The sequence below is a fragment of the Tachysurus vachellii genome, chromosome 11 (assembly GCF_030014155.1).
Source record: "Tachysurus vachellii isolate PV-2020 chromosome 11, HZAU_Pvac_v1, whole genome shotgun sequence".
Classification (NCBI taxonomy): domain Eukaryota; kingdom Metazoa; phylum Chordata; class Actinopteri; order Siluriformes; family Bagridae; genus Tachysurus; species Tachysurus vachellii.
Genome location: NC_083470.1, coordinates 10,590,838 through 10,605,173, shown reverse-complemented (window position 1 = coordinate 10,605,173; position 14,336 = coordinate 10,590,838). Strand labels below are relative to the sequence as shown.

Genomic DNA, 14,336 nt, shown 5'->3' with positions numbered 1-14,336 from the left:
ATTGAGAGAGAGACAACATTTATATTATGGAATTTGTCAACACGGAAAAGGAGTATGTACAGTAACTAGCGAAAACAAAGCCGTTTAACCCGCTTAGCTGATTTGTGGAGGTTTCCTTAACGACAGAAACCTCTGTTTTAAGCTGTTTTCGCTGCACAAGGCTGTTGTTGATATCAGTTCTTTGTGTCGACATGGTTTGTTTTTGTTGAAGAGAGAGAGAGAGAGAGAGAGAGAGACAGAGAGAGACAGGGACAGAGAGAGGGGGGAGAGAGACAGAGAGAGATACACAGAGAGAGAGAGAGAGAGAGAGAGAGAGAGAGAGAGAGAGAGAGAGAGAGAGAGAGACACACACACACAGAGAGAGAGAGAGAGAGGGAGAGAGAGACAGAGAGACACACACACACACACACACACACACAGAGAGAGAGCCGTTTTGCTGGCTTTCACTATGAGGCTTTCGACGTACGTTAAAGTGTCAGAAATCGACATTTAAGTGACAAAATCGTGTCAGGACGATAAAAAGCTTGTATATTATATCAGAACAGTGAGGTGTTTAAAGGAGTCGGAGAGCAAGGAGATGGGAAATTGTCTAAAATCTCCTACTTCGGATGACATCTCTTTGCTTCATGATTCGCAGTCAGACAGAGCCAGTTTCGGCGACGGCACTGATCCGGATCTGGAACCGCCACCTCCTTACCAGGTAAGAGGCCTTTACTCGGAATCATCCGGAGAGTCGATTCACTGTGAACTGAAGCGTTTGTTTAAACACGCAGTGCAGAGCAGCTGCTTCAGTCGCCTCTTTGTTCCTTATCGAACCTACATAGAACAACTCCGAAGTAACGGATACGTTAACAGCTGTGTTCAAGAACAGAGCTGTTTGTATAGCAACGTTACAACCGTGTAACAACGAAGGAAACATGTTAGCTAGTAATATTAACGTTACATTGTGTTGCTATATAGCAGCTCAAGCAGATTAGATAACTCAGTTTTCTTTGTCTGGTATTTTTATCGGAATGAGAAGGTGTTTAAACTTGGCACAATGTCCAAACCGGCTATTTCACTGCCACTGTTTTGTTTTTGACTTAATACACACGAATGAGAGCTAATGCTTCTCACCTATAGGCTTTATCGTTGTTTTTAGTTAATGCCTCTGCTCTGCTCTGCTTACTGTATTGTTTTTATTATTATTTTTATATACATCTGACCATGAAGTACAGAAACCAGGAGTGACTCACTGTCTGAGAAGAACAGTTTTAATCCTCTTCCAAAGCATAACACTTGTATTAATGCTCTAAAATGTAGTGAGTTTTAAAGTCCACCAAAATACAACCTCAGTATGAGTTTCAGTCTGTTTGGGATGTGTTTAACAGTTCTGGTTAAAGTTGTCTGTTGGTGTCATGTTTTTGTTGTTTCTGTGAGGAGTTAGCGGTTGTGTGTCACACTGATGTCACAGGTACAATGGTGTTTAATAGAAGAACATTCTTCAGTGATATCAAGCTTCAGGGTTTGGTAATAAAACCAAAAGAATTTAATGCAGCTGTACAAAACAGTCATGCTGACACTATGCTTGACTTGTCAGTGCTCTAAATGTGACGCATACATGAGATTGGTGCATGAAAGTCAAAGCTTGCCCTGGTTCCTTTTAGTAGTGATAACTTCCCTGTTGCTTTAGTATCAGTAGATCAGTATTATGAATAATGTTGGAAACATGAAAAGAAAATGGACCAACATGGTATAATCTGCATTATACATTAATTTAGGAGTGATTAGACATTGGTAGTTGTTAGCCCTTGTTGGGTCTCAACTTGAATCTCTTTGTTAAATAAATAAAGTGACAGTGAGTTTGGTATTTTCTTCTTGTATACACCATTGCGTTAAGAACTTTTGTACTAACCACTATACAAAAAAAGTAGTTGTGTCATTGTCCTATATCTGCTTCAGAGAGACCATTTCAGCCCACAATTGATATGGTCTAGGCTTTTAGGCCCTAAGAGTTTAATCATTTAACATGTTCATTATTGCACTTGTGCAGCCTCTCTAGTTTAGTACCGGCATATTTGGTACCATGTACCAAGTTTTCTAGTTTAGTACCAAGAATATTCTCTAAGAATATGACAAGCTAGAAAAATAGAAACAAAATAAAATAACTAACAGTACAATAGAAGCCTTATAAAAACATCCACTGTGACAAATTTTCCAAACAATGAAATTGTCTTTAAAACAGATTGTATGTTTTCGTTCAAGTCTTTAATTCCAATAAACTTTGAGGACTACAATCTTGCCTCTTACAGTATGGGTAAACTTTGTTTAATGTGCATTCATATTTGCATATATGACACTGAGCATTACAGTGTCCAAAAACCTCACGCAATCTCATTTTCAGTTTCAATGCTCAAAAGCCAGAGGACTTAATGCTCTTGTGTCTAGTGTATGTAACGTCAAGAACCTTACATCGCAGCATGGTAGCTTAAACTCTCTGGACATGGATGAAAAGTGAGGAAAAGGAAAAAGATGAGAGATGGCAGCAGTGTCTTTAAATGGTGGAGAAAGCACCTTGATCCCTTTCCAAACAAATATAGGCATCAGCTCATCCTATGCATCCTCATTTGAATGAAAGGGGGAAAGAAAGACCCCATGGCTGACACTGTGACTTTAAAAAAGCTAGACTGGATTTTGCCAAAACTTAGCCGAGGGCTCCAGTATCCTTATGAGAGAATGTCCTGTAGACAAATGAAATTCATTTTTATAGAAAATGACATTAGGCCTTCATAGAAAAGAACAAGGCCCATATGCTCTAATGTGGAGAAGGTTCATGAATGATTTGGGGTTTCTGAGCTGTTTCTGGCTCTTAGCTGATCTGATGTAGCACCAGATTACTGAAGCTTGTGCAAAGGTTTAATGTTGAAGAAGATCTTCTAGAAGGAGTTCCACACTACTGTTGCTTCACTCCGCTTTTGCTATAACATGTATAGCTAATAAACTGCAAAAGGTAGCTGTGTGTTTTTCAGGCTTTGCACAACACTCACTTTTAAATTCATGTTTTTTTCTGCACTAAGTTCTCTCCTGCTTTGTGTAAGTAGAATAATTTGTAACCTAAAGGCTGTGGATGAGACTGAAGAGTAAAGATGAAGGGAAGTAGACAGCATAGAGTCAGGACTGCTGCTTCGTGCAGTATCCTGACAGCAGTGTTCAACAGAAGCCTTTTTTGGCCGAACGTTAGGAGGTCTGTTTGAACTGTGTGGCGCAGACAAAGAGGGAGCCCAGGCCAATTCTGCAACCCAAATCGTTTTCAATCTCAGCACATTCCTGTGCCAGCTGCCAAGAATGCTTGATTTTTTTCCCCCTGCCTTGTCTGGAACCCTTAGAGCTTCAAGCATGCTTTTTTAGCTTCACTGATATAAATCTTGTATAGGAAAGGAACATTTTAGCATGTTAAGAGAAATTTTACAAATCGCCTTTTTTTTCCCTTGTGTGTCAGCCAAAGCCAAGTCTATGACCTTACCAGTGAAACCCCAGTCTGTCGTGACAGATGCTTCCAGCCTATACACCTGTCAAAATGCAGTAAAATGCCAGCCAGATGAGCTCTTAGTTAGTCTGGAATCTCTAAAGGTGAACCAAATCCCACAGTCCCATTCCCAAACACATTAACAACAGTGCAGCAAGAGGAAAGGTGTTTGTGTTTGTGGGTGACGGCATACTGGACTCAGCAAGGCAGGAATCCTGCCGTGTTCAGCAGTGCAAATAGAGGCTTGTTTCAGCTCAGTACACTCGTCTCTAGCTTCACACCAACACTCCCAAAGCCTCAAATTGCAAATAAAAGACAGACTTGTTACTGGAGGAGTATTGTCTTGTCTGTGTTGATGTGACAAGGTTTTTGTGGGAGGAAGATTTGTTAGGGAAGAAGTATTCAGAGAGCAGTTGGCTGGAAATGCTGACTCATCTCAGCAGACTGGGCATAGGAGGGTAAGTGTAATTGTGAGTCTGAAAGTGAACATGAATGTGTGTCAAAAGGATTGTTAGAACTGATGGAGCTTCCCTGTAGCCTTACAAATGGTTTTCCCCTTTTCTCCCCCAATCGTATTGATTGCATTCTCACCCACCAGTCTCCAGCTGTCTGTTTGTTTTACGATTGGACCACAGTGCACTTGTCTGCCTGTCCCTCCCTCACCCTTTCCTCTCTTTTACAGAGGACACACGCTGTGTGGGTGTGAGAGACAGCTCAGCTAAAGCGTGGCATGGTGGATATAATCGAGCCAAAAACCCCTCTCTCGCTGCAGGCTTGCTTATTTTTCCTTTCTCCCGCTCACTACCTTATGTCGTGGCCTTCTTTCATTTTCCTCACTCATGGCTCCTGTATACTCGCATAACCTTATTTACATAAGAAGTTCAGTCCTGTTCAGGTCTGATATTTTGATTTAAAAGTGGACAGTCAAGGCAGCCAGCAGCTCACACCGAATGTGTCTCTCACAAGCACTGGATAAAAACAGTAATAATACATTTAAAATGATGTGGATCTCACAAGACTGCAAACCTATAATCATTTCTATTGTTATTACTGCTGAGAGTTTTTACATCTTAACCCACTGACTCACCTTTCTCAAATTATTCTGCATTCTTTTGATGTTTTCTTAAGTTGTCTTACAGCATTGTGTGTTATGGACAGTGTTTGAAACAAGCTTTAATAAGTGATATGCCAGTGATAAACGATTCCCGTGGTATAGCTATGTATTTTGTTTCTCTTAGAGTTTATTGATTTGCTGCTTTCTAACCTATTCATTTACTTAACATCTCTTTCTTCAGTAATCTGGTCCAGCAGTTTGTTCCCTGTAACAGAGCTGTCAGATGGTGTAATAAACACACAACGGTGTCATAAACAAACTCGGCACATGCAACATAATCCTAATACACCAGTCCAACATCATAACAATCATTAAAAATGTAGCTTTCTGTAATTTTATTTATTTTAAAAGATTGAAATAACTAGCCCATCGATGCACATGATGTTCGTGCAGTAATGTTGAGAACGGAGATGTGATAATGCGTGTGTGTTTGAAAGCCAGCCCTACTGCGTGTTTAAATATATGGTATTTAGATAATATATGCAAATGCACACGACTCATTCAACCTCATTTACATTGGTGCTGAGTATTATGATTATATATGATTAATATTGTGATCAATAAAGTATGTCCCAGTACATTTTTCAGAATTATTTAGATATTCTGACATATCAGGGTTTTGCCATGTATAAAAATATGTTGATGCAAATCTTATTAATTGAGTTAATTTTGTAACTGAAGTAAATTTGTTAACACTGTAAAAGGTTTGGGCTTCTTAGTTCCAGTGAAAGCAAAAGCTGATCAGCATCATCTGAGTAGGTAGCTGACTGATCTCGCTTTTTAATTGAATAAACAACCTTGAAGATGTCAAGTAGTCAAATATTATATATTTTTTTTTATATACTTGCCTTTGTAGGTTCCTGGTGTCTTATTCAACAGAAGATGGTGGGAAGTGTTAGATGCATAAAATCATAGAATCTGAATTTCTTAAGGGTAAAAGTATATGTATGTGTCAAATAATTTCATTTTATATAGTAAAAAGCATGGTTTGGGAGACTTGGTTATGAATATGATATGCTCATCATATTCAGAAAGAGGACATGCTCAAGGGCACATCAGTCGTGGTATTGCCGGCCCAAGACTCGAGCCCACAACCTTAGGGTTAGGAGACCATTAGGCCACCATTAGGCCACGACTTCCCCCCAAAATAATTGTAGTGTTCTGTTGTCAAACTTAAAGATTTTACTTGCAGGTACCCCTAACTGCAAGCTGCTTAGTTTAATATTTACATTTAAACTGTTATATGTTGCTCAGTTTTGCACTGTTTACATATCCACCTGACCCTCACACCCATATGTGGGTCTTCTCCAAACTGTAGCTACAACGTTGGAAGCACAAATTTGTATGATGTACTCGTAGGCTGCAGCATTACAGTTTCTGGTGTGGACTACACAGAGCCCCGAGCTCAACCCCACTGAACACCTTTGGGATGAACTGGAATGCCGTGTGCACTCCAGGTTACTGACATGTCTACCCCTGATCTTTTAATTTTCATTTAAGACCCATTGCTTCTGGTACTTTCTCATGTTGGGCTTTCACGGTTTGCTATTTAACCATTTTCCCAGCTTCAGACTTTCTTTTTTATTAATTAATTTAAAAAGGTTTATTCTCTCAGTTCTGAGATCCCATTACCCTGACAGAGACATCAGAGTTCACTACAAACCCTGTTCAAACTAATCATGTTCACCAGGCATTTAGGTTTTATGTCTATAACCAGTTTGTTTTACTTTGCTAACAAAGTCCTGACTCATTATGGTTTACAAGTTGTGTTTTTGTCACCTTTCTGACTTTCCCTGAATTTCTAATCTTCTCAGATAAAGAGTCATCCTGTTTCACTTCATTTCTGTGTGCATGTGAATATGTCTCTGAGCATTAAAGGGGCACTCTGTAAATTTCTTGACATAGGATGAGCATGTTTGCTTAGTGTGTAGTTATTTGGAGTAAATGAATGTAAATAGTTTAAAGGCATCTTCCTATTAGTTTAATGTAATCCTGTTATGCTTTAAGCTAAGCAGGAAATATATATATATATATATGTTGAACAAACTAAATAACTTTGTTTCCACAGACATTTCCCTGCCAAGTAAATTGTGTAAAGGTTTTCAGACCGGTTTCTTATAGACCCATCAGTTATTCATTCATAGTTTTTCTATGCATATGATGAGCTAGAGGCAAGATTTCAGTTATGAGTACTTGTGATTGGCTCAGAAGAAGCCTGGGGCTTTTTCCCAGGTAACTCCTCTTTCTAAGAAGCTCAGTTTTCCATATGGGTTTGTCTCATATCTCTGTTTGACTAACCTGAATCATGCAGTGGTTTTGCTTTGGTCTGACACACACACACACACACACACACACACACACACACACACACACACACAGGAATGTGACTGATGTCATGTTCATTGTCTTGCTGTAGTGCATATGGAGGTGGGGGTATTCAAGACAGTAGTCTTTGTCTCCAACATGTCCGGCCCAGACAAGAAAGATCACCGACTCTTGATAGAGATGTGGACCCTGTCTCATTTCTGCCCCCTTTATTCTCAAACACACTACCACTCATTGTCTTAGTAGGACAAGCTGTCTAGTATTTTAGGTTCAAGAGGAGAGCTGAAATAAAAAACGATAGTATTCGTCTTAGAACTAAATAAGTAAGAGCTTGTGTTTGACCCAGGAGGGTCTTGGTGCCTTCGTGCTCCATGATTAAATAATAAGAAGGTGTCAGTTGTGAGAAGCCAGTAAGAGATCATGTTCTTATTCTAGTCCTCTCTCTCTCTCTCTCTCTGTCACACTCTCTCACACACACACACACACACACACACACCTGTGAGGCAAGAATGCTGATCTATGTGTGTGTGCGTGTGTGAGAGAGAGTGTGCACCTGTCATACAGCTGTCAGTAATATTCAGCCTGCATTCTCCTGACTGTCTACAAGAGACACTGGGACCTTTCTTTTCTCTCCAGCTGTTTTTGGCTGTTTCAGCTAAACCCTGCCACGTGTTCCAAGGCCATGGGGTCTACACTGGCATGTACAGTCTAATTTTACAGTGTCTATTTGTACCCTTAGATTATGCTTTGCATGGTTTTACTCTATTATTTTAATTCGCTAGACTGAGTAATATACTGCCTGAGTAATATTTTTAAGGCTGTCAGTACTACTCTTTAATAGGAGCTGCTTTGCCTTTCATACAAAGCTTTATCCATGATATATTTAAGCTTGTGTAGCTAAGTATTCATTAGCCAATATAATGAGCATAGCTCTAGCTAGGCTATGTCATCTGTTTCTTGCACTGGCTTTTGCATCGTGTTTCAAAAGTGTAGAATTGCCAGTGCGGGCATGTAAGCTATAATGATTATAATGCCACTGAGAATGAGGCTCAAAGCTTTCTCATGATGTTGCTGAGTTGTTTGGTGTCAGAGTTGCTGGCTCAACCCAGGAAACCTGTGTCTCTGACTGCACCATGGTATTACTAATACCTGTATTGTGAATGCATTATAACCTCAGCACTCTGTGAGGACTATTTCACATATGTAATAATTACTCATTACAGACATACGCCCATGGCTCATATTTCCTTGCCCATATATGTGGCAATTATTTGCAGTAATTTCTGTTTACTATCAAAATGGGACAGATCTTTTGGCACCTAATTCTTTGTGATTATTTACATTGTCAGACTTCCTCGTGTGACCGGTCCTCCCAAAGAAAATGGCAAAAGCTATTTACATTACATTTCCAGCATTTAGCAGATGCTCTTATCCAGAGTGAATTACATTTAATCTCATTTACTACATCTGAGTACTACTGCTCAGGGCCCAACTGTGGCAGCTTGGTAGACCTGGAACTTTAAACACTAAGCTACCACATCCCCCCAGTATACATTAATACAGCACCTCACTAAGATAGTAAAACCAACACAGTGTGTGTTTGAGCAGGCAGACTAACTTGTTTGGCTTTGACGTGGCAGCATGTGATTGTGTGTGTGTGTGTGTGTGTGTGTGTGTGTGTGTGGGCATGTGTGTGTGCGTGTGTGTTTATGTGTGCGTATGTGTGTGTCTGTATGTAGGGGAAGTCGTGGCCTAATGGTTAGAGAATTTAACTCCTAACCCTAAGGTTGTGGGTTTGAGTCTCGGGCTGGCCACGACTGAGGTGCCCTTGAGCAAGGCACCGAACCCCCCAACTGCTCCCCGGGGTGCCGCAGCATGAATGGCTGCCACTGCTCCGGGTGTGTGTTCACAGTGTGTGTGTTCACTGCTGTGTGTGCACTTTGGATGGGTTAAACACAGAGAACGAATTCTGAGTTTGGGTCACCATACTTAGCTGTATGTCATGTCACTGTCGTGTGAGGAACCTGATCGCTGACTTTTGATTTGATCGCTGATTTTTGGATAACTGTAGTTCCCTCGCAGCCCTCCTGCTATTGTACTGTATGGCACTTTTATTAGTGCTGTGATCACTGTGATAGTCGTTCAGTTCTTCAGTAAAATGCCCATTAGATTATGCAATGCTATTTTTTCCCATAACAAATAGAATGGATTTTTTTCATACATCCCAATAAGGAAACATGAACTGCCTAACAGAAACTAAAGGTCAGGGCAAGGATAAAAACCATTAATGCAGCTTGCTGCTATAGACCTACATCCTTTTAGCCCAAGTGCAGCTTTGGAGTCATCACTTAATATTTATTTCTTTTTATTTAAAAATGATGCCTGCAGGTTTATGGACAATCTGGTAATTATACAAAAAGACAGTGGAGTACAGGGTACAATTTTAGCTATCTTGCATGGAGGAAGGACACATTCATGTTGCTTGGGTTATTAGAAATAAGGCACATATTTCAAACATCTGTAAGCTCAAGGCATTTATGTTTTTTGAGTTTGAAATTGACATCATGCAGAATTAAAATTGCATTGTTAGTAAGATATTTGGTCCCCCCCACTGCTGACTGTAGAGAATGCTGAGTAGGCATCTGTTTGAAAGAAACCATTCTGTTGACTGCACTTTGTCTCTCACAATTAGGCTGATTGTACATCTGGCTCTTTTGCAATGCATTTTGAGCAAGATTCCGTATTTGGGATGAGGCTGAGTTTACATGAAATATTGCCCCCTAGTGGAGGAGTCTGTAATTTTCACCTCAATATGAAAATGCTTAGTAATAACCAAAATCCACTTCATTACTGTATGTGATTGTCATGACAATTATTACTCACTTTCACGTATTGGTTTCAGTGAAAATATATGGAGACGCGTACTGTATGGAGTATTGTAAGTGCAGTGACGTGAGTCATATTGCTTGTTGTTAGATATGCTGTATAACATTTTTCTTGTGTGTGTTTGTTTAGGAGCAGATCCATGTACCTGTTTACCACCCCACTCCCAGTCAGACCCGGTTGGCGACACAGCTGACCGAAGAAGAGCAAGTGCGCATCGCACAGAGAATCGGCCTCATTCAGCACCTGCCCAGAGGGGTTTTTGACCCCGGCACTGATGGGACTGAAAAGAAGATACGAGAGTAAGTAGTCAGTAGCTGCTGCTATTGTGATTTGTTGGACATGTGTTTTATGCACGAAAAGAAATGATGGGATTCGAGACACACCAACTCTGTCATAGATTTGAACATATTTTTGTATAAAATACGGCCCTTTGGTTCTTATTTGTTTGTTGCATTTGAGAAAATAGCAGGACAAATAAATTTAGATCCAACACTTTAACATCTTGTTATAAGATATGTGAGATGAGCAGGGCTGCAACATAAATATAAGTCGTGCATAAACACATATCTTCACTTGATGATAACTGAAGACACAGAGTTTACCGTGTTTCCTGCTTTCTGTGTAGGTGTGTGATCTGCATGCTGGATTTTGTGTATGGGGATCCGATCCGGTTCCTGCCATGCATGCACATCTACCACATGGACTGCATCGATGACTGGCTGATGCGCTCCTTTACCTGCCCCTCCTGTATGGAGCCTGTGGATGCTGCACTTCTGTCCTCCTACGAAACCAACTGAACTTAATAACTTTAATCTCACACACACATACACACACACGCACACACACACACACACACACACACACACACACACACACACACACGCTTCCTGCCCTTGTGCTTTTGGAATTATCCCACCTATAGGCTGGGGACAGGTCAGAGTTATTTCTCCTAGCACTAGGGGATACAGGACCGCTCTCCTGGGTTGTCCTGCTGGACAGGGAAACCTCAGGATCCACATGAGTGAGACTCTTTACAACACCTTGACAACCTGGACCATTTTGCTGTGCCACCCCTTACACTGGAAAGCAGAAAACAGTTTTAAAAAAGTACAGAAACAGATGGACGAGGGGAAATGCAATTTGTATTTTTTACCTACTTTCTCTCGTGTAATTCTTTGCGGTGTGACTCTCTCTTTTTTCTTTCTTTCTGCTCTTTTTCCAATAAGGGCTTGTCAGAATTTCAGCTCAGAAGAAAAAAAAATGAAACATGCTTGCACCTAAATTACAAATAGTGAAAATTGCACTTGTCAGAGACATCTTTCCCCACAGAGCGCCTTGTTCTACATGCAGGGGCGTGTACTACTCCTTGAACTCATTCCATTCAGCTCCCGGCCTCTAGGCTTCCTGTTAAGCGTACTATCCGTATCCAGTTGCTGTGGGACATGCTTTGGTGGAAGCTGGGAATTAGAAGACAAATTAAAAATTTGTTCTTTTGTTGTTTTAGGAGATAACAGACAATGCAAACAGACAACATCCAACTAACTTGACTGTGAACTCTTTTTTTTGTTTTGGCACATGGATTTAAAATGAAACTTACTATGAATTTAATGTGCAGGCTGCCGGCTGTCATTTGGGATATATATATATATATATATATATATATATATATATATATATATATATATATATATATATATATATATATATATGTATGTATATATATAAATATTTATATATATATAGCAATCGTTTAAGGGAAACAGGTTACAGATTACTTAAATGATTATAAAAGCACCAGTAGGACAAGGCTCTGCAGTTAGCATGGTATTGTAGGTGTTTCAGGGCTGCAGCAAGTAGCCTACCATTTAATAGGATTTAAATACAGTGAGTGATTCCAATAACTATTTGGGCAAACTGGTTACTGTTTAAATCATTTTACCAGTACATTACATATTTGCAGTTGTGATCCAAAATGTGTCCAGTAGGGAACATGGCATTAAGGTGGGCCTACCAGTGATGCAGAGTGGGAATTGATTAAATGGGATGGGGATTAGTTTATGAGCTGTGTATTGTCATTGTTTTTTTTAATTGTGCCTCATCATTTCCTTTCCTTGCTTCTTAGCTCCTCCCTTTAAGGAACTGTCGCAAGTAAGGACACGAGGCCTGGAGAAATGAGAAACAAACCTATTTGCCTAACGAGGCTAGTTTGCTCACAGAAATAGAGAGAATCTTTCTGCCACTGCTTTTATCAGTTGATGGCATGTTGTATTCAGCTAACTATAGACAACAGGGTTTGCATTCAGAATTAAGCTTTATTTAGACATCATTTTACATTATATACATCACACACTTGTTGATATAATGTTGATATAATAAGTAAATGATTCCCATTGTTGAATGCCTATTTGCAAGTGAAATTTAAATGCAAATTTTTCTATATACCTGAGTAATGTGATACAACAGAGATGTGCCATTCATTTGGTTGTGCAGTAAAGCTAGAATGACGTGATGGTCCAAACCTCGTATTATTTTTTTCTTTTTTGTGCACCCATTTATGGTGTTGCCATTTCATATAACAAAGAGCTGCTGAATTTTTTTTTTTATTTGATACGATGCGGTCCTTTTTGCGAACCATTTTATTTTCCTGCTGCTTCTCTAAAAACCCTGTAAAGATGTTAACAGTTCCTGTTTCACTGGTAGGCCATATAGTATATTAAGACAGACTGCTATTAGCAGTCTTAGAATTTGGTCTTGGGGGACAAATTAGATCCTGTACAATATAAAGGTTTATAGAAATCCAACCAAGCACCTAATATTTACCCCACCATGGCACAGTGTCCTATATGGTGTTAAAAAAGCGTTTACGTTTTTCAGAGCCGAATGGTGGAGAGTTCTTGACTGGTCAAATGAATCACTTGCCCGAGTGTGACCGAGCATCTTATTTACTAAAGAATGAAGGCAAAATCATGTGAATGACTGTGATAGATTTCTGTAAGAACTTTAGATAAAAGAGCTATAGCATATGGTGATCACTATGAATCGCACGCTTCATTTGTAAGATGTTCATCTCTTTTGGTCTCTCGAAGGACCAACACGACTTGATATATCAGGGCTGTGAATCCTGTATGATCAATCCATTTTTACCGCTTTTATGACATTGCTTTGGATTACAGTAAAGACTCTGTTAGATTAGCTCAACATTTTTTTCTTTTGTGTGTATACTTTTATTATAATTATGCTACAGCTTGTCTATTACCAGAATCAAATAATTTATTTAAATGTAAGAGCAGTGGAGTAATTAAGTTGGGGATGGGCTGTAGCCCTGTCTTTGCTATGTGCATTAATTTTCCTTCAAAAATGAGATGTTTTTACTAGGAATAATTCTAACTATTGGTTAATAGTGTATGAAGTTTGTTGTTTTGTTAGTCAGCGATTACTAGGTGCAATAATACACTCTGGTGTGCATTAAAAATAAACTTCTGGGATGCTTTTTTTTGTGTAATCCAAATCCTGTTATTCATAACTACTTAACTCTACACCATAATGACTCAGAAACCGGAAATTATTTCAGTTATCACACGATAAACTTGGCACTTTTATTTGCAGTGTGTCTGTGTGATGATTTTTTTCTTCTGTGTGCATTTGTATTCATGTTAAATCACATACTTTACAGTTCTGTTACTGTGTTATCTAATTGTACATATCGATTATTTTATGACAGTAATTTTTATTTTAATCACGTTTGACATTAGAAGTTCATGAAGCATTACCATAAAGAGTGCAAATCTATAAGACTTGAGAAAGAAGTGACTTTTATATCACCATGGCTCTGGTTTAGCCAGCAGCTTGAAACATTACTTTTTTTTGGACTCTATACTGTGTCTCCATTTGACCTTTTCTTGTAAAACAACAAAAAAAGAGAATAAAGAGATACAAATGTGAAATGAATTGAGTGATATGGATATGCAATGACATGAAATTTAGTTGATCTTTCAATTTAAAATGTCCCTTGATATTATTGTTCAGATATAAACCCTCCGTTCTTCTCTCTGATGTTTGAAGGTGAAGCACAAAAACCCCCATAGTGTTCTATTTTTCTCCGCTCTGTGTTAGTTCTGTAAAAGATGGTTATTGTCATGCTTAAAGGAAGTGGAACTTCAAATTTCTGTGCTGTTTCTCTGCTCTTGAGATTGGGGTGTTCTTTGTCCTGTTACCAAATACCATCCCTAAATTTCCCCAAATGTGTAAACAAAACCGAAACACAGATGTGGCTGCTATTAAATTTCCATTTTTGTCCTTTTCTTTAACAAAGTGTGCATGTGCATGTTGTGTCTGTGTGATGCTTTCATTCCTTATTAATAGGCAGCTAAATGTAGACTGGTGTGTGTGTGTGTGTGTGTGTGTGTGTGTGTGTGTGTGTGTGTGTGTGTGTGTGTGTGTGTTAATGTTTATTTGAAATAATACTCTAATCATTTACCTAAACCCATTTCCTGTGTCGACCTTCAT

General features: G+C 39.2%; 1 protein-coding gene across 1 annotated transcript; it reads left to right on the top strand.

The window, feature by feature from the left end:
* The first annotated feature begins 10 nt into the window (after window positions 1–10).
* Window positions 11–11,128, top strand: rnf11b (ring finger protein 11b). Its single transcript, XM_060881287.1, has 3 exons — window positions 11–700; window positions 9,960–10,129; window positions 10,456–11,128. The coding sequence occupies exons 1-3, from the start codon at window positions 578–580 to the stop codon at window positions 10,625–10,627; spliced, it is 465 nt and encodes a 154-aa protein (XP_060737270.1). The 5' UTR covers window positions 11–577; the 3' UTR covers window positions 10,628–11,128.
* The last annotated feature ends 3,208 nt before the right edge of the window (window positions 11,129–14,336 follow it).

Coding starts and splice junctions, on each gene's coding strand:
- rnf11b (XM_060881287.1), top strand. CDS start 578: ATGGGAAATTGTCTAAAATCTCCTACTTCGGATGACATCTCTTTGCTT. Junction 701..9,959: donor AACCGCCACCTCCTTACCAG/GTAAGAGGCCTT, acceptor GTGTTTGTTTAG/GAGCAGATCCATGTACCTGT. Junction 10,130..10,455: donor ACTGAAAAGAAGATACGAGA/GTAAGTAGTCAG, acceptor CTTTCTGTGTAG/GTGTGTGATCTGCATGCTGG.